At 49.1% G+C, this 20,497-nt stretch overlaps 1 protein-coding gene across 12 annotated transcripts in view; it reads left to right on the top strand.

Moving 5' to 3' along the window:
* LOC143981565 (uncharacterized) overlaps positions 1-20,497 on the top strand; it is a 93,932-nt gene that overhangs the window by 45,913 nt on the left and 27,522 nt on the right. For 10 of the 12 annotated variants that reach the window (XR_013274321.1, XM_077479521.1, XM_077479522.1 and 7 more), the window contains 4 exons: positions 2,567-2,639; positions 16,380-16,451; positions 17,703-17,771; positions 19,977-20,045. Coding sequence is in view for 10 of the 12 variants with exons in the window: in XM_077479521.1 (XP_077335647.1) it covers positions 16,433-16,451; positions 17,703-17,771; positions 19,977-20,045 (157 nt within the window). In the remaining 2 variants the exon portion in view is untranslated. Of the gene's footprint in view, positions 1-2,566; positions 2,640-16,376; positions 16,452-17,702; positions 17,772-19,976; positions 20,046-20,497 lie in introns of those variants that run through there. The other 2 variants (XR_013274322.1, XM_077479517.1) reach the window with 2 other exon arrangements.

A 20,497-nucleotide genomic window follows, 5' to 3' on the forward strand; every position in this document is an offset into this window, starting at 1 on the left:
GGAGTACTCTGATGGAGTCACCTGGTGTAAGGGAGGGAGGAGAGGTGGGAGGAGGGATGGGAGGAGAGGTGGGAGGAGAGGTGGGAGGAGGGGTGGGAGGAGAAGTGGGAGGAGAGGTGGGAGGAGGGGTGGGAGGAGAGGTGGGAGGAGAGGTGGGAGGAGGGGTGGTAGGAGAGGTGGGAGAAGGGGTGGGAGGAGAGGTGGGGAGGAGAGGTGGGAGGAGGGGTGGGAGGAGGGGTGGTAGGAGAGGTGGGAGGAGAGGTGGGAGGAGGGGTGGGAGGAGGGGTGGGAGGAGAGGTGGGAGGAGGGGTGGGAGGAGGGGTGGGAGGAGGGGTGGGAGCACTTGGTGTAAGGAGTACTCTGACAGGCACCTGGTATAACGGTGTACACTGATGGGGGCACCTGGAGTAAGGGGTACTCTGAAGGGGAACCTGGTGTAAGGGAGTACTCTGATGGAGTCACCTGGTGTAAGGGAGGGAGGAGAGGTGGGAGGAGGGATGGGAGGAGAGGTGGGAGGAGGGATGGGAGGAGAGGTGGGAGGAGAGGTGGGAGGAGGGGTAGGAGGAGAAGTGGGAGGAGAGGTGGGAGGAGGGGTGGGAGGAGAGGTGGGAGGAGAGGTGGGAGGAGGGGTGGGAGGAGGGGTGGTAGGAGAGGTTGGAGGAGAGGTGGGAGAAGGGGTGGGAGGAGAGGTGGGAGGAGAGGTGGGAGGAGGGGTGGGAGGAGAGGTGGGAGGAGGGGTGGGAGGAGAGGTGGGAGGAGAGGTGGGAGGAGGGGTGGTAGGAGAGGTGGGAGGAGGGGTGGGAGGAGGGGTGGGAGGAGAGGTGGGAGGAGGGATGGGAGGAGAGGTGGGAGGAGGGGTGGGAGGAGAGGTGGGAGGAGGGGTGGGAGCACTTGGTGTAAGGAGTACTCCGATGGGGCACCTGGAGTAAGGGGTACTATGACAGGCACCTGGTATAACGGTGTACACTGATGGGGCACCTGGAGTAAGGGGTACTCTGAAGGGGAACCTGGTGTAAGGGAGTACTCTGATGGAGTCACCTGGTGTAAGGGAGGGAGGACAGGTGGGAGGAGGGATGGGAGAAGAGGTGGGAGGAGGGATGGGAGGAGAGGTGGGAGGAGAGGTGGGAGGAGAGGTGGGAGGAGAGGTGGGAGGAGAGGTGGGAGGAGGGGTGGGAGGAGAAGTGGGAGGAGAGGTGGGAGGAGGGGTGGGAGGAGAGGTGGGAGGAGGGATGGGAGGAAAGGTGGGAGGAGAGGTGGGAGGATAGGTGGGAGGAGGGGTGGGAGGAGAGGTGGGAGGAGGGGTGGGAGGAGAGGTGGGAGGAGGTGTGGGAGGAGAGGTGGGAGGAGGGATGGGAGGAGAGGTGGGAGGAGGGGTGGGAGGAGAGGTGGGAGGAGGGATGGGAGGAGAGGTGGGAGGATAGGTGGGAGGATGGGTGGGAGGAGGGGTGGGAGGAGAGGTGGGAGGAGGGGTGGGAGGAGAGGTGGGAGGAGGTGTGGGAGGAGAGGTGGGAGAAGGGATGGGAGGAGAGGTGGGAGGAGAGGTGGGAGGAGGGGTGGGAGGAGAGGTGGGAGGAGAGGTGGGAGGAGGGGTGGGAGGAGGGGTGGTAGGAGAGGTGGGAGAAGGGGTGGGAGGTGAGGTGGGAGGAGGGGTGGGAGGAGAGGTGGGAGGAGAGGTGGGAGGAGGGGTGGTAGGAGAGGTGGGAGGAGAGGTGGGAGAAGGGGTGGGAGGAGAGGTGGGAGGAGGGATGGGAGGAGAGGTGGGAGGAGGGGTGGGAGGAGAGGTGGGAGGAGGGATGGGAGGAGAGGTGGGAGGAGGGGTGGGAGGAGAGGTGGGAGGAGAGGTGGGAGGAGGGGTGGGAGGAGGGGTGGGAGGAGAGGTGGGAGGAGAGGTGGGAGAAGGGGTGGGAGGAGAGGTGGGAGGAGGGGTGGGAGGAGAGGTGGGAGGAGAGGTGGGAGGAGGGGTGGTAGGAGAGGTGGGAGGAGGGATGGGAGGAGAGGTGGGAGGAGGGGTGGGAGGAGAGGTGGGAGGAGGGGTGGGAGGAGAGGTGGGAGGAGAGGTGGGAGGAGAGGTGGGAGGAGGGATGGGAGGAGAGGTGGGAGGAGGGGTGGGAGGAGAGGTGGGAGGAGGGGTGGGAGGAGAGGTGGGAGGAGAGGTGGGAGGGAGAGGTGGGAGGAGGGATGGGAGGAGAGGTGGGAGGAGGGGTGGGAGGAGAGGTGGGAGGAGGGGTGGTAGGAGAGGTGGGAGGAGGGATGGGAGGAGAGGTGGGAGGAGGGGTGGGAGGAGAGGTGGGAGGAGGGGTGGGAGGAGAGGTGGGAGGAGAGGTGGGAGGAGAGGTGGGAGGAGGGATGGGAGGAGAGGTGGGAGGAGGGGTGGGAGGAGAGGTGGGAGGAGGGGTGGGAGGAGAGGTGGGAGGAGGGGTGGGAGGAGGGGTGGGAGGAGGGGTGGGAGGGTCTGATGTTGACTTATGGTTTTTGTTTTATATTAGAGTTACAATTTAATGGTAAAAGTCAGAGTGGGAAATTCACTATTTTATTTACTAATATTTCATCTTTTATATATTTTAAGGAAAAAAAAAGAAAACAGACTTATAAAACCAAGGATCTCTGCACCATCGGACTGTTAAATGAAGTAAAGAGTGGTGAGTTCCCGGGATTCTCCAATAATGTTTCCTCCGCAGTCCAGATACATCCTAAATAGAACCATTTATCCAACTGTCCATCCAGAGCCTCTGGTTTATAGACCGGATACATCCTAAATATAGAACCATTTATTCAACTCTCTACCCAGAGCCTCTGGTTTATAGACCAGATACTTGCTAAATATAGAACCATTTATCCAACTGTCCATCCAGAGCCTCTGGTTTATAGACCGGATACATCCTAAATATAGAACCATTTATCCAACTGTCCATCCAGAGCCTCTGGTTTATAGACCAGATACATCCTAAATATAGAACCATTTATCCAACTGTCCATCCAGAATCTCTGGTTTATAGACCGGATACATCCTAAATATAGAACCATTTATCCAACTGTCCATCCAGAGCCTCTGGTTTATAGACCGGATACATCCTAAATATAGAACCATTTATCCAACTGTCCATCCAGAGCCTCTGGTTTATAGACCGGATACATCCTAAATATAGAACCATTTATCCAACTGTCCATCCAGAGCCTCTGGTTTATAGACCGGATACATACTATATATAGAACCATTTATCCAACTGTCCATCCAGAGCCTCTGGTTTATAGACCGGATACATCCTAAATATAGAACCATTTATTCAACTCTCTACCCAGAGCCTCTGGTTTATAGACCAGATACTTGCTAAATATAGAACCATTTATCCAACTGTCCATCCAGAGCCTCTGGTTTATAGACCGGATACATCCTAAATATAGAACCATTTATCCAACTGTCCATCCAGAGCCTCTGGTTTATAGACCAGATACATCCTAAATATAGAACCATTTATCCAACTGTCCATCCAGAATCTCTGGTTTATAGACCAGATACATCCTAAATATAGAACCATTTATCCAACTGTCCATCCAGAGCCTCTGGTTTATAGACCGGATACATCCTAAATATAGAACCATTTATCCAACTGTCCATCCAGAGCCTCTGGTTTATAGACCGGATACATCCTAAATATAGAACCATTTATCCAACTGTCCATCCAGAGCCTCTGGTTTATAGACCGGATACATACTATATATAGAACCATTTATCTAACTGTCCATCCAGAGCCTCTGGTTTATAGACCGGATACATCCTAAATATAGAACCATTTATCCAACTGTCCATCCAGAGCCTCTGGTTTATAGACCGGATACATCCTAAATATAGAACCATTTATCCAACTGTCCATCCAGAGCCTCTGGTTTATAGACCGGATACATCCTAAATATAGAACCATTTATCCAACTGTCCATCCAGAGCCTCTGGTTTATAGACCGGATACATCCTAAATATAGAACCATTTATCCAACTGTCCATCCAGAGCCTCTGGTTTATAGACCAGATACATCCTAAATATAGAACCATTTATCCAACTGTCCATCCAGAGCCTCTGGTTTATAGACCAGATACATCCTAAATATAGAACCATTTATCCAACTGTCCATCCAGAATCTCTGGTTTATAGACCAGATACATCCTAAATATAGAACCATTTATCCAACTGTCCATCCAGAGCCTCTGGTTTATAGACCGGATACATCCTAAATATAGAACCATTTATCCAACTGTCCATCCAGAGCCTCTGGTTTATAGACCGGATACATCCTAAATATAGAACCATTTATCCAACTGTCCATCCAGAGCCTCTGGTTTATAGACCAGATACATACTATATATAGAACCATTTATCCAACTGTCCATCCAGAGCCTCTGGTTTATAGACCGGATACATACTATATATAGAACCATTTATCCAACTGTCCATCCAGAGCCTCTGGTTTATAGACCGGATAGATCGCACCAAAGGCAGCAATGACATGGTGGGCTCTGTGGCCACTGCGGAAAGAAGTCCTGAAGAAGAAGCCCCTTAAAAAAATATTTGTATCTAATTAGATATTTCTCTCAATAAGTTCCATTATAAAAATATCCAACAAAACGCGTAAATAGAGAAAAGGAATTGAAAGCAAAGAAAAATGTATGGAAGTGTAAAAGGTGAAAAGAACAGGCAGTTTACAGAATATTTTTCCTTCCCTTGTTTTAGTCATCACCAACTAAGGCGGGACGTTGGGGGTGTCAGTGCTTTACCGTCGTTTTTGCGGCCCTTTTCAGCCATTAGCCGGCCACTTTTCACTCCCCGCTAACAGTTGGAAAAGGGTTAAATGCTCTTGCAAAGTGCCGCTGCAGCTGCGTTTTACCGGCACTTTGGCGGCACCGCTCCTATCTGCTGTAAGAGCTGTGTATACACCCCTCCTACAGCGCCTCAAATATGCAGCTTGCAGGAAATTTCTTGGCGTCCTACCAGCGCACCGCTCCAGTATGAAAGCTCTCGGGCTTTCACACTGGAGTGAGAGGAGAGGCTCTGTACAGGCGCTATGCAGGCGCTAATTTTAGTAAAGAAAAAACAGCCTTATAGCTCACCTTCTGCCATGAGGGCCACGCAATAATTGCCAAAGGGCCACATGTGGCACCCAGGCCACAGGTTGGGCCCCCAGGGGCGTGGTCTCATTCAGCCGGACTTGTCCTGTAATACTGAAGTTGCTCTGCTGCTCATCCAAATATCTTTCTTCTGAGTGTCAGGAACATACCCCAGCATTTATAGCCACACATGTCTAACCCTTTGGAGCCGGCACCTCCCGGCCTTGTACGGGGTTTAGGATGCCGGGAGGTGGGGTGGGGTTTATGATCATGTGACCGCCGTGATTGGCTGTCACAGCAGTTACATGTTTAGAAAGCCGATCGGGAGCTGCCAGCAACTGTGCAGGGAGCGTGCAGGGGGCGCACTCTGGGCACAGCTGTAGTCACAATAATACATGCAAATATGTGGCCGCTCTGTGCCATAGTCACATGCCGAGAGGCCACATATTTGTGCCAAATGAATGCAACTCAAACAATGAACCCCTGCCCCAGACTGCATAGCATTACAGTGATTGGATTATGCAAAGTTCACAAACTTTCACATATCCAGTTATATTTTATGGCAATTGGATGAAAGTGACTGAGTGACCCTCAGTGAGTGTTTGTTGCTGCACTCTGCCTGTAGGATGGATGAGCAACCCTCTTCCTCTATGGTCTCCTCAGTCTTTTCCTCTATGGTCTCCCCAGTCTTTTCCTCTATGGTCTCCCCAGTCTCTTCCTCTATGTTCGCCCCAGTCTCTTCCTCTATGGTCTCCCCACTCTCTTCCTCTATGGTCTCCCCACTCTCTTCCTCTATGGTCTCCCCACTCTCTTCCTCTATGGTCGCCCCAGTCTCTTCCTCTATGGTCGCCCCAGTCTCTTCCTCTATGGTCTCCCCACTCTCTTCCTCTATGGTCGCCCCAGTCTCTTCCTCTATGGTCGCCCCAGTCTCTTCCTCTATGGTCGCCCCAGTCTCTTCCTCTATGGTTGCCCCAGTCTCTTCCTCTATGGTCGCCCCAGTCTCTTCCTCTATGGTCACCCCAGTCTCTTCCTCTATGGTCGCCCCAGTCTCTTCCTCTATGGTCGCCCCAGTCTCTTCCTCTATGGTCACCCTAGTCTCTTCCTCTATGGTCTCCCCACTCTCTTCCTCTATGGTCTCCCCACTCTCTTCCTCTATGGTCGCCCTAGTCTCTTCCTCTATGGTCGCCCCAGTCTCTTCCTCTATGGTCGCCCTAGTCTCTTCCTCTATGGTTGCCCCAGTCTCTTCCTCTATGGTCGCCCCAGTCTCTTCTTCTATGGTCTCCTCACTCTCTTCCTCTATGGTCGCCCCACTCTCTTCCTCTATGGTCGCCCCAGTCTCTTCCTCTATGGTTGCCCTAGTCTCTTCCTCTATAGTCTCCCCACTCTCTTCCTCTATGGTCGCCCCACTCTCTTCCTCTATGGTCTCCTCAGTCTCTTCCTCTATAATCTCCCCACTCTCTTCCTCTATGGTCACCCCACTCTCTTCCTCTATGGTCTCCCCACTCTCTTCCTCTATGGTCGCCCCACTCTCTTCCTCTATGGTCTCCCCACTCTCTTCCTCTATGGTCTCCCCACTCTCTTCCTCTATGATCGCCCCACTCTCTTGCTCTATGCATAAGAAGGGAGGACACCCACAATGCCAACACCCATGACTGTATAAAAAGGATTGAGGTAGTAGAAACTCTCTCAAAGAAAAAAAGGACTTTGTGGGCAGAATTAATAAAAGAAATACGTCTTTATTACAAAAATACAAAAAAAGGAATAGATACAAAAATATAACAAACACAAACACCCTCAACTGGAAAAGGTCAACAGATACCCAAATAACCAGAGAAGGAGGCATGGAACCTTTCAAAGGGTCAAAGAACAGTCCATTATGTAAAAAGTATGTGTATATTATATATATATATATATATATATATATATATATATATATACATATATATATATATATATATATAATATATATATCTCGAAAAATGGGGTCCATGAACTCCTCCAAGCTCGTTAGTCAACGCATTTCACATCAAATTACTTCCTCAGGACAAAAATGGGTAGGTGCTGATTGACCCTCAAAATCAGGTACTGGGCGACACCACACAAGACAGACAAAAGGAGAGCTAAAACATCCTTTCAACAGGCTGAAAATCCAAAAGCTATCGACATTTGCAAGCCCATATAGGGCCCCCAGATTGGTGGAAATCCGCCCCCTATGGTTACCGGGACAAGGATCTGGGGACCCTATATAGGCTTGCAAATGCCAATAGCCTTTGGATTTTCATCCTGTTGAAAGAATTCTTTAGCTCTCCTTTTGTCAGTCTTGTGGGGTGTCGCCCAGTACCTGATGTTCAGGGTCAATCCGCACCTACCCATTTTTGTCCTGAGGAAGCAATTTGATGCAAAACACGTTGATTAACGACATTGGAGGAGTTCGTGGACCCCATTTTTTCGATATGTATACATTCTTTTTTATATGACGGACTGTTCTTTGACTTTTTGAAAGGATCCATGCCTCCTTGAGTTGTTATTTTGGTATCTCTTGTCCTTGTCTAGTTGAGGGTGTTGGAGTTTGTAAAATTTTTGTGTCTATTTCATTTTTTTGTATTTTTGTAATAAAGACGTATATTTTTATATTCATTCTGCCTCATGTGGTGCCCACAAAGTTCCCTTTTTTCTTTGAGAGAGTTTCTACTCCCTCAATCCTTTTTATAGCTCTTCCTCTATGGTCACCCCCACCCTCTTCCTCTGTGGTGTCCCACTCTCTTGCTCTGTGGTCACCCCCACCATCTTCCTCTATGGCCACCCCACTCTCTTCCTCTGTGGTTTCCCACTCTCTTCCTCTATGGTCACCCCACTCTCTTGCTCTGTGGTTTCCCACTCTCTTCCTCTATGGTCACCCCACTCTCTTCCTCTATGGTCACCCCACTCTCTTCCTCTGTGGTTTCCCACTCTCTTTCTCTGTGGTCATCCCGCTCTCTTCCTCTATGGTCACCCCTACTCTCTTCCTCTATGGTTTCCCGCTCTCTTCCTCTATGGTCACCCCTACTCTCTTCCTCTATGGTTTCCCACTCTCTTCCTCTATGGTTTCCCACTCTCTTCCTCTATGGTCACCCCACTCTTTTTCTCTATGGTTTCCCGCTCTCTTCCTCTTTAATGGGATAATAATGAAGCTGCTTTGCTGGTGATACTGAAGGAGTTATTGCAAACACATTTTCTAATGATATCAAGAACAATATTACAAAATGATACAACTATACAAAATAAAATTAGGCATGCTATCCGCCAATAGAACTTAACCAAAAAGTGCATTCTATGCATCTAAAAATATAGAAAATATAACAAATCAAATCATTATCTACACAATTTTTTTTATTGTGCATTAAAAAAATAAAACAAAATAAAATTAGACATGCTATCTGTCAATAGAACTTAACCAAAAAGTGCATTCTATGCATCTAAAAATATAGAAAATATAACAAAGCAAATCATTATTATTCAACCAAAAAATAAAATAAAAGCCTCATGCATGTGTCCTGCTTCTTAATATAGGGGGGTCAAGAATGCCAAGAGTTCGTGAAAGCAGGAGTCCGTCATCAGGAGATAATTCTGAAAAACATCTGGATTATTCTCCTGGAGCTCCCACAGCAAAGGCATATGACATAATTGGTCACGATTAATAAAGCAACCAATTTTTGGTCCAAGAACTCCTCCTCCTCCTGTTCCTGGAATGGACTTGGGTCAAAGCAATAACTCCAAGGCCAATAATAAATAGCATGTTATCTCCTCTGATTCTGCAACATGTTTGGTTGACGAACGGGTGTTCAGAAACGAACTGAAAAGCGCTAAATGAAAAGCAAAAAAAAAAAAAGGGGGGCGAATCAACACTCACCAAACTTCTACTAACACCAAATTAGCAGAAGGAGCCCAAAGGGTGGCTCTAAAGAGCTGAAAAAACATGTAGTACATCACTACGTTCGTGCTTGTTGGTCATCAATTCCTTGCCGTTTGTATGCAAGATGAAATCCAGACACACACCTTCGTACAAAAGTCTGAGGTTTTGCCCTCGGAAAATACAATCATATGTACGAGGCTTTAGACTGGCATGCCATGTGGGTGTAAAGGCAGGTGTCCCAATACCTTTGACAATATAGTGTGTGTATCACATTTTGACAGAATGACTTACCTCGGCTGACTGTTAGCTCTTAGCAGCAGTATACCTTACTTTATTGCAAAATTTGATTACTATGGCTAGCCTATGCAGATTAGTGATGGACGAACTTCCGACGGGACGTTTCGCGAAAGCGAAATGCGAACGGACCCAAACGTTCGCGAAACCGAACGTTCGCCGCGGGCCCCATTGACTTCAATGGGAGGCGAACTTTGCAAACCTTCATGTCGAATTTGCGGCCACGTGGTAATTATTAGGGGGTAAAACGTAGTCCCACCATCTGGACAATGACATAATACATGTATGAGGTGAATTTGGGATCGATAACTACAAGCATTTTTATTTTATTTGGGAAATTGTTCTGACAATTCAGGACTATGGAGCTAATGAAGGCAATGGAGGAGAGGGAAGGTCAGGGACCAGGGTAGGCAAAGAAGAGGGTGCAGGAGATGATCACCAGCAGCGTGACATACCGGAATGACACATGCACCGTGATAGAGGCATCTGACAGCAGCACCGTAATACAGAGCACTGACAGCAGCACCGTGACATACAGCGCTGACAGCAGCACCGTGACATACAGCGCTGACAGCAGCACCGTGACATACAGCGCTGACAGCAGCACCGTGACATACAGCGCTGACAGCAGCACCGTGACATACAGCGCTGACAGCAGCACCGTGACATACAGCGCTGACAGCAGCACCGTGACATACAGCGCTGACAGCAGCACCGTGACATACAGCACTGACAGCAGCACCGTAAGCAGCCCCAGGAGGAAGTCAGCACAGCACAGGGATGGTGTGATCCCCTCATAATAAGAACCCCCAGGAGGAAGTCAGCACAGCACAGGGATAGTGTGATCCCTTCATAATAAGAACCCCCCAGGAGGAAGTCAGCACAGCACAGGGATATCATAAGCAGCCCCAGTAGAAATATGACACCGCTCAACCTCTTCAAAGAGGAGGGTAGGGGCATATAGTACGGTGTGCTTTTTTGGGTCAAGGAAGTGAGCCAAATGAATTAAGAAGGTCTGTGTGCTTGATTAAAAAAATAGTTTATAGACATATACATGGTCTACTGGTCACATGTGTTGAATTCCTCCGAGATCCATGCCTCATTCATTTTTAGAAATGTGAGGTAGTTAACACTGTCGTGAGCTAGGCGAGTACGCTTATCGGTCACGATCCCCCCTGCTGCGCTGAACGTCCTTTCGGACAGGACACTGGATGAGGGGCAAGCCAACAGTTCGATTGCAAATTGGGCAAGCTCTGGCCAGAGGTCAAGCCTGCCCACCCAGTAGTCTAGGGGTTCATCACTCCTCAGAGCGTCCACATCGGCCGTTAACCCAATGTAGTCGGACACCTGACGGTCTAGGCGTTCCCTGATGCTGGATCCGGATGACACCTGTCGATGGGTCGGCTGAAAGAATGACCTCATATCCGAAGTCACCAACACATCTTCAAACCGGCCTCTTCTTGCAGGCGCTGTTGGATTGGTACCCGCAAATCCTTCTCTGGGAGTGGGAATTGCTCCTCTGCCAGCGCACGCAAAAGCAGAATGCAGCATTTCTCGAAGCAAGGCCTGGAAGTGCTGCATTCTGACAGCCCTCTGCGACGGCGGTAACATTTCCGCCATTTTGTGTTTGTACCGGGGGTCTAAGTACGTTGCCACCCAGTACTGGTCCTTGACCCTCATGCTTTTTATACGGGGGTCCCTATTAAAACACTGGAGCATGAAGGCCCCCATTTGCACTAAAGTGGAAGCGGTGTGGTGGCCTGGCTCCTGCTCATCATCCAGGATAATGTCGTCCTCTTCATTCTCCTCTCCCCATCCTCGCACAACAGGGATCCCAGAAAGGTTTAAAGCATGCTCTTCTTGCTCCTGCTCATCCGCCCCGGCACCATCCTCCTCTGACTCCTCATCAGACTCCTGTTGTTGACTTGTCTCAGATAGAGTAGCCCCCCCTGGGAATTCATCCAGCATTGCGACTTCCTCATCTTCCCGCTCCTGCTCCTCCACAGCCTGATCAATGACACGACGCAATGCACGCTCCAGAAAGAAGGCATAAGGTACCATGTCACTGATGGCGCCATGGCTGCGACTGACCAGTTTGGTGATCTCCTCAAATGGCCGCAGAAGTCTGCATGTGTCGCGCATGAGCAGCCACTGGCGCGGTGAAAAAAAACCCCAGCTCGCCAGAACAGTTTCTTTCGCAGAGTTCATACAGGTAGACGTTAACTGCACGTTTCTGCTGGAGCAGCCTATCAAGCATATAGAAGGTTGAGTTCCATCGCGTCGGGCAATCGCAAATAAGACGTCTGACCGGCAGATGGTGTCGCCGCTGAATGTCAGCAAGGCGAGCCATGGCCGTGTAAGATCTTCTGAAATGGGCCGAGATTTTCCTTGCCTGCCGCAAGATGTCCTGGACCCCAGGGTATTTGACAAGGAATCGCTGCACGACCAAGTTTAAGACGTGTGCCATGCACGGCACGTGCGTGATTTTGCCCTGTTTCAATGCGCTAAGCAGATTGGCACCGTTGTCACACACCACTTTACCAACTGTCAAATTGAGCGGTGTTAGCCACTCATCTGCCTGTGAACGCAAAGCTGAAAGGAGTGCCGGGCCAGTGTGGCTCTTTGCTTCCAGGCACAACAGACGCAGCACGGCATGGCAACGTCTCACCTGGCATGTGGAATAGGTTCTGGGGAGCTTGGGCGGTGCAGCGGAAGAGACGCTAGCAGCGGAAAAGGAGGAGGCAGCTGAGGAGGAGAGGGAGGAGGATGGAGTAGGAGGAGGAGAAGAAGAGTCAGGCCTGCATGCAATCCGTGGCGGTAAAACCAAATCTACACGGGTGCCACGGGTTACATGCTTGACGGCCGTCAGAAGGTTCACCCAGTGGGCAGTAAAACTGATATACCTTCCCTGCCCGTGTTTGCTAGACCACGTGTCTGTGGTCAGATGTATCTTGGCACCGACACTGTGTGCCAGAGATACATTCACTTGCCGCTGAACATGGCCATATAGCTCTGGGATGCCCTTCTCTGAGAAATACTTCCTTCCTGGGACCTTCCATTGTGGTGTTCCAATGGCCACAAATTTGCGAAAGGCCTCCGAGTCCACCAGTTTATATGGCAGTAGTTGGCGGGCTATGAGTTCTGACAAGCCAGCCGCCAACCGTTGGGCAAGAGGGTTATCCGGCGTCATCATTTTTTTACGCTCAAACATTAGGCCCACGGAAGCCTGCCTTTTTGCAGAAAAATGTGAGCTTGGCGTGATGGAAGGTGGAGTGGAGGACAATTGTGAGGAGAGAGGAGAAGGAGAAGTAGAAGACGAGGCTGGACGGTGAGAGCCTGCAGTGTGGCTTTGTGTGTTCCGTTGCTCCCACTGGGCTCGGTGATGGCTGCTCATGTGCCTTCTTAAGGCGGTCGTCCCTAGGTGAGTATTGGGCTTACCGCGACTAACGCGTTGACTGCAAAGATTGCAGATGGCAACGCTATTGTCAGCAGCGGACACGTTAAAAAAAGCCCACACTGCGGAGCCATGTGCCGGTGTCCTGGGAGCGCCAGATGTGACCGTACATGGTCGATGACTCGCTCCTGATACATTTGCAGTCTGCTTTGTCCCTGCTGTGCAATGTAAGTCATTGCTGCTTCTCCTCCCTATCTGCTGGTCCATATCTCCCTCTGAACTCCCCTCCTCTTCCTCTCTTGTGGGCACCCACGTGACATCACTAGACACGTCATCATCAACGTCACCTTCCCCACCGCTATAAGTAGAGATCTCGGAGTAGGCAGCAACACCGGGGACCAACCTCCTCCTTGGGCTGATCTGGGTACTGTCGTCAGACTGCTGAGTAGCGCTTGTTGCTACCTCCTCTTCCTGATCCAATACCAAGAGTGGCTGCGCATCAGAAATGTCCTCTTGATATGGATCGGAAAATAATTCCAGTGACTCAAGCGGAAGGTATGTGGTGGTGGTGGTGTTGTTGGTGGTAGTGTCTTTGGGGGTGCACATAGCAGAGAGTGAAGAAGAGGGTGCAGATCGAGAGGATGAGGAGGGTGCAGAAGAGTAAGGCTGAGCGAGCCACTCAACCAAGTCTGGTGCATCCTTTAAAGTAATTGAACGCACCTTCTGCAACTTCCCACTTTGGCTCAAGCCTGTTGCTCCTGCCCTACCCCTACCACCCCTGCGGAAGGGCCTGCCTCTTCCTCTGCCTGTCATTTTTTAAATGACCCTGTGACAAAACTCTTAGTCCCTATACCGATGAAGGACTGCTGCAGTATAGGGCAGCAGTCAGCAGTGGTGCACGTCAACCCTATCTATTGTGGACCGATAGCGGTCCTTACAGAACAGCAGACTGTACCGCACTCAAGCCTATGTACCGTAGCACCCTATACCAAGTTACCAGTCCTTATAAGAACTTTTGTGGACCAAGCAGGTTGTGTATTAGTGTTTAGCAGACTGTACGTCAGTCCCTATACCGCTGAAGGACTGCTGCAGTATAGGGCAGCGGTCAGCAGTGGTGCACGTCAACCCTATCTATTGTGGACCGATAGCGGTCCTTACAGAACAGCAGACTGTACCGCACTCAAGCCTATGTACCGTAGCACCCTATACCAAGTTACCAGTCCTTATAAGAACTTTTGTGGAACAAGCAGGTTGTGTGTTAGTGATTAGCAGACTGTACGTCAGTCCCTATACCGCTGAAGGACTGCTGCAGTATAGGGCAGCGGTCAGCAGTGGTGCACGTCAACCCTATCTATTGTGGACCGATAGCGGTCCTTACAGAACAGCAGACTGTACCGCACTCAAGCCTATGTACCGTAGCACCCTATACCAAGTTACCAGTCCTTATAAGAACTTTTGTGGACCAAGCAGGTTGTGTATTAGTGTTTAGCAGACTGTACGTCAGTCCCTATACCGCTGAAAGACTGCTGCAGTATAGGGCAGCGGTCAGCAGTGGTGCACGTCAACCCTATCTATTGTGGACCGATAGCGGTCCTTACAGAACAGCAGACTGTACCGCACTCAACCCTATGTACCGTAGCACCCTATACCAAGTTACCAGTCCTTATAAGAACTTTTGTGGAACAAGTGAGTTGTGAATGTTTAGCAGACTGCAGCAGAAGGGCAGCAGTCAAGTATAATATCCTTTCTATATTTGGAAGAAAGAATATTATACATGTACAAGCCTATTACTGTACCACTGATACCAGTCCTGAAAAGAACCTTTGTGGAACTAATAATAACAGCAAGTCTTTAAAATTACCCTCACTGCCTGACAACACTGCTTCCTTCCTGTCCCTATACAAATTGGCAAAAAAAGAGTAGGCTGGAACGATTAGTGGTTACTGGAACAGCTCTTTTGTGGACCTTGATAGTAACAGCTAATGATGATGATGATGATGATGATGAAAGACTAATCTGGCTGTCCCTGTAGCATACACCGTCCTTTCCCTTTCTCTAAACTAACAAAAGACACTCAGGCTGCTGCAAGAATCAGTAGCACAGCAAACCTATCAACACCTAACACCTATACCAGTCCTGAAAAGAACTTTTGTGTACCAAATAGCTAGTGGTTTATCTCTCCCTACTCCACACAGGAACCTGTCCCTATCGTAACAGAAGAAAGAATGTAAAATGGCCACCGGATCGGGTGTATTTATAGGTTAGGGGGAATGTCCAAGTGTCCATGTGCTGTCATGTCTCAATTGGCTGTCCTGTATCACATGATAAACGTGTCACCAAAGGTTAAAGTTCTTGTATACATTAAACACGTAAGTCCGCCGCGGCGAACGACGGAAAAAGGCGTTCGAACGTGCGGACCGCGAATGTCGGAAATTCGCCGCGAAACGACCGCCGGGCGAAACGTTCGTCCATCACTAATGCAGATGATGTGGAAAAAGACAACATTCTTGCACATATTCAACATAATATTGACCTGCATGCGTTCTATCAAATGTGCTTGAAGCCGGTCCGTGACTTATGAAATGTGACCTCCTCTGACTGCCCACCACAGACATGAGGTTTCAATCTGACCGTATTTTGGCACTGTGTTCAATACGAGTTCTTTTGTTTGGGCCTTATTATCGCCACACATGCTGCAAATCTATGGCTAGGCAGGTGATCTAAACCTAATCCCTACCTGAGACCTTCAATATGCAGATAATGGCTTTGAGCCGCTAAAGTCTGGTACACATGGGCCGAACATTGGCCAGTTGAAACAGAAACCAGCCGACACTCGGCCCGTTTGTACACCAGCCTGTTCATCGGGAACCGGCCTAATGGCTGGCTTCTGTTGAACCGGTATGCTGGAGAACTGACCAGCCTCCTCCCGAGCTCCACGTTTTTTTTTTTTTTTTTCCATTCACCCCGATGGGCTGACAAGGTGTACTAGGCATTAGAAAAAATTCTTAGCCCCTGTACACACGGTCGGAGATTTCGACAACCAAATCCGTCGGATTTTCTCCGTCGGATTTTCTCCGTCGGATCTTGTCTGACACTGTTGCATACACACGGTCGGACTAAGTTGTCGAAAAATCCGATCGTTCAGAACGTGATGACGTAATTTCGTTACGATGGGACTACATTCAGGCTAGTAGCCAATAGCTTTGATGTAGGAATTTGATCTGAGCATGCGTGGCACTTGGTCCGATCAAAATTCTCTACACATGATCGGAGTATGTCCGATCGAACCAGTTGGTGGGAAAATATTTCCAACAAGTTGGAAAATTGGGTCCGACGGATATTCCAACGGAATCAGTCCGATGCAGACCACACATAGTCGGATTATCCGACAACACGGTCCGATAGGACACATTCCGACGGATTCTCCGACCGTGTGTACAAGGGCTAATACTTCTCTTCCCAGATATGTCTAAAACCATATCACTCAGACTAATAAAGAGGCCACATTATAGAAAGGTCAAGTCAATATTTCCATGTTGAATGCTCCAAGCTTGGAGGTTCCAGAAGCCCTATGGGTTATAAAGGAAAGTTGATGGCAACTCTAGGTTTTGGCTTTCAATACAGGGACTATTCCAATGTAAGTTTTTAGATAGGACCATTCAATGATTGACTAATTTTTCTTCTTTCACATGTTTGAGAAGAAACAGAAGTCAGGAATAATGTGCAACCAGAAGTGAAGAGTGAGAGTTCTTCAATGGATGCCCCAGGAACAGGTGGGTGTCATGGAATGGTGGGTGTCATGGAACGGTGGGTCACATTTCTGAAAGTTTCCGAGGTAAGAATTGATAATGAACCAACCTATCAGGTTGAGATGAGACCCTGGTTGGCTATCATGGTTGACTATCTAAGCCCTTGTACACACGGTCGGAGAATCCGTCGGAATGTGTCCTATCGGACCGTGTTGTCGGATAATCCGACTGTGTGTGGTCTGCATCGGACTGATTCCGTCGGAATATCCGTCGGACCCAATTTTCCAACTTGTTGGAAATATTTTCCGACCAACTGGTTCGATCGGACATACTCCGATCATGTGTAGAGAATTTTGATCGGACCAAGTGCCACGCATGCTCAGATCAAATTTCTACATCAAATCTATTGGCTACTAGCCTGAACGTAGTCCCATCGTAACGAAATTACGTCATCACGTTCTGAATGATCGGATTTTTCGACAACTTAGTCCGACCGTGTGTATGCAACAGTTTCGGACAAGATCTGACGGACAAAATCCAACGGATTTGGTTGGCAGAATGTCCGACCGTGTGTACAGGGGCTAAGATGCCTTTATGAATGAGTTCAATTGTGAAGAAGATATCTATGTTTGTATCACACTATCACAGAATTACCCTTCGGGTCATCTGACTGTTCTTAGCACTAGTATACGTTACTTCCTCTGATGCCGCGTACACACGAGCGGATTTTCCATCAGAAAAATCCTGGATGGTTTTTCCGACGGAATTCCGCTCAAGCTTGACTTGCATACACACGGGTCACGCAAAAGTTCTCTGAACTTTCGACGTCAAGAACTCGGCACCGTACAACACTACGACGAGCAGAGAAAATGAAGTTCAATGCTTCCGAGCATGCGTCGAATTGTTTCTGAGCATGCGTAGGAATTTTGTGGGTCGGAATTGCTACAGATGCTCTGAATCTTTTGCTGGATGGAATTCGAAACGTCCGATGGAGCGTACACACGGGCGCATTTTCCAACCAAAAGCGCTCATCTGTCTTTTGCTGGCCGAATTCCATTCTAACAAAGAATGAATTTGAAATTAAACAATTTTTTTTCTTGGGTGCACATCTCTAAACCTCCATGGGTCACACAGGAAAGTTATATGAAGGCCACTCTGGGATTTTGTTTATAATTCACTTTAATGTGTGTCCATAGAGGGACTCTGTATGTAAATCGTTAGAGAGAACACTTCACACGTTCATCGACTAATATTTCATCTTTCACATGTTTTAAGAGGAAACAGAAGCTGGGAATGATGTGAAACCAGAAGAGAAGAGATCTTCTTCGGACGCACCCAGAACAGGTGGGTGTCAGGGAATGGCGGGCGATGGTGTTTCCCTGGGTGACATTTATGAAAGTGTCTGAGGCAACCATTGATGATCCAACCAATCACAGCAATTAGTGTCTCTCTATAATATTCAAGAGGATCAAAGTGAGACTTGGCTGTCACATGGCAGATGGTTCCAGATGGGTTCACGAATGGGTTCAGTTGTGAGAGAGATACATACATTTGTATCACTTTATCAGAGAATTACACTTACCTCGTGTCAGAAACCATGAATCAGACTGAGACAGAAGTACAATCAAATCACACTTGTTTATTAATAAAAATAAAAAGGTAAATAGAAAAAGCGTAGTCGAAGCATAGCCAGAGTCCAGTAACCGGATCGAGTAGTCAGCTAGGCCAGAGTTCAGTAACCAGATCGGGTAATCAGCCAGGCCGAAAGTCAGGGATCCAAGTAGAGCAACAGCAAGCAGGATAAGGAGCCAGAAGGGATGTCAGCAAGCCAGTCTTGAAACAAACAGCAGGAGATGGTTCCTTGTGATGTGACCAACGTGAAGGCAAATGTGAAGTGAGCTGGAAGGCTTTAAGTAGGCAGGTCAGACGAACATCATCGGGAACAGCTGGTAACAGTGGAGAGAGAAGAGAGCTGGCAATTAGCCGACAGCTGAGCAGCCAGCCCAGAGGAGGAAGGGCTAAGCCAGCCCTGACAGTACCCCCTCCTCAATGACTCCTCTCCCTCGGAGGGCCACCGGGCTTGAGGGGAAACCGTCTATGGAACTCGCGGAGGAGGACAGGGGCATGTACGTCAGAGGATGAAACCCAGGAGAGTTCCTCCGGACTGTACCCCTTCCAATGCACCAGGTACTGTATGCGCTCCCACGGAATCTACGGGAGTCAACAATGGATTGTACCTCATACTCCTCATGGTTCTCAACCTGAATAGGGTGAGGACATGGCACTGAGGTGGTAAATTGGTTACAGACTAACGGTTTCAATAAGGAGACATGAAACACATTTGAGATGCGCATACTAGGAGGACAATACACTGACTCTAACTGCTACAGCTGCCTGTGGTTTAGGACTATTACAACACCAGCATTTGGGGTAGCTTCAGGTGTACACTGTGCAGGGGGCACAATACACTGACTGTAACTGCTGCAGCTGCCTGTGGTATAGGACCAGAACAACACAAGCAATTGGGGTATCTTCAGGTGTACACCGTGCAGGGGGCACAATACACGACTGTAATTGCACTAGATTAAAAAGAAATGAAGACACCGTCCCTGCCTATCTGTTTCTCTATGAGCCACTGCAACACACTATGCAAGGCCACCGTGCAGGCGGCCTTAAGTAGTGCGGGCGTGTACTAAACCCTCTGAGCTATAATTGGCTACATGCATTCTGCCTGTGGCCAATTATGGCTCTTCTCGCTGCCGGCGCTGTGATTGGCCAAGCATGCGGGTCATAGTGCTTGCTTGGCCAATCATCAGCCAGCAATGCACTGCGATGCCGCAGTGCATTGTGGGCCGTGAGCGCCACAAGAATATGGCGAGAACGGCCCAAAAAGTTCTGGCTTCACTGAACGGGCAAACACCCAGCTCATCCCTACTCTCAGGTATGCCTTCCCAGTCCTCTACCGACTGTGTGTCACTCATTAGCCCTCCTGGCTGCGACCTCCCTGGAGACTTGCCTGGCAGTGCTCTCCTGTCGTCCTCTCCTTGCTCTCGTGCCACCTGTCCAGAACACCTCCACGTGTTCTTAGAAGGTTCCGTCCGCACCTGAGCCCAGGGCAAATGTCACCCCCCAGACAGGGGAGCTCCCTAAAAGACCACGACAGCCTAACACTAAATCTCCAGCTTCCTCCTGAACAACTTCTCCTCACCCAGGCTGACCCTGGGTATTTAAGGCGGTCTGCCCCCTGCCAATCCAAGTTGGGGATTGGTCATAGCTCCTTAGAACACCCCAGACAGCACCACCTCCCCTCCCCTCCTTCCTTTCCAGGAGATTCTAGAATCTCCTGGAAAGAAGTAGAAGGTGTCAGTGATGCTGCCTGTGAGTCACCCAGCTCTGCTCTGAGTAACTCCCAACCCAGATCAAAACAAACAGGCTTGGCTGCCTGCCAAGCCTGTTAAAATGCATCCACTCTATCTAAAAATCATATCTACCAACATATTGCAACCTAAAGGGTGCTACACTAATATTTCATCTTTGACATGTTTTAAGGAGATACAAAAGCTGAGAATGATGTGAAATCAGAAGTCAAGAGATCTTCTTTGGATGCACCAGAAACAGGTGGGTGTCTGGGAATGGTGGGTGTTGGTGTGGCTCTGGGTGACATTTCTGAAAGTGTTTGAGGCAAGAATTGATAATTTAATACAGTGGCAGAGTCTCTCTATTCTGTTTTAGAGGATAAAAATGAGACTCTGGTTGGCTGTCACTGTCAGGACTTGGATCACCTGCTGGTGACACTGTGGTTTGCGGAAAGTTTTAAATCCGATGTCCACCAGCGGGTGTTTACCAGCAGCCAGCAGATCTCAGTAATCAGTCTCCGCTCAATGCTATCTGCTAGGAAGGTATTTAGTCCCTCCTCTACCAGTACCCCTCGCTTCAGTGTTTTGCTCATCTAACCAAATACTGCTTGCCATTTATCCTGACCCAGCTCCTGATCTTGCTCTTGCCCTGCATCGTGTACCCTGTACCCTTCTTCCTTGTATCTGCTCCCCTTGTTCCTGACCAGTTTTGGC

Source organism: Lithobates pipiens, unplaced genomic scaffold (genome assembly GCF_037356315.1).
Source record: "Lithobates pipiens isolate NorthernLeopardFrog02 unplaced genomic scaffold, aLitPip1_a1.2 Scaffold_16, whole genome shotgun sequence".
Lineage (NCBI taxonomy): Eukaryota > Metazoa > Chordata > Amphibia > Anura > Ranidae > Lithobates > Lithobates pipiens.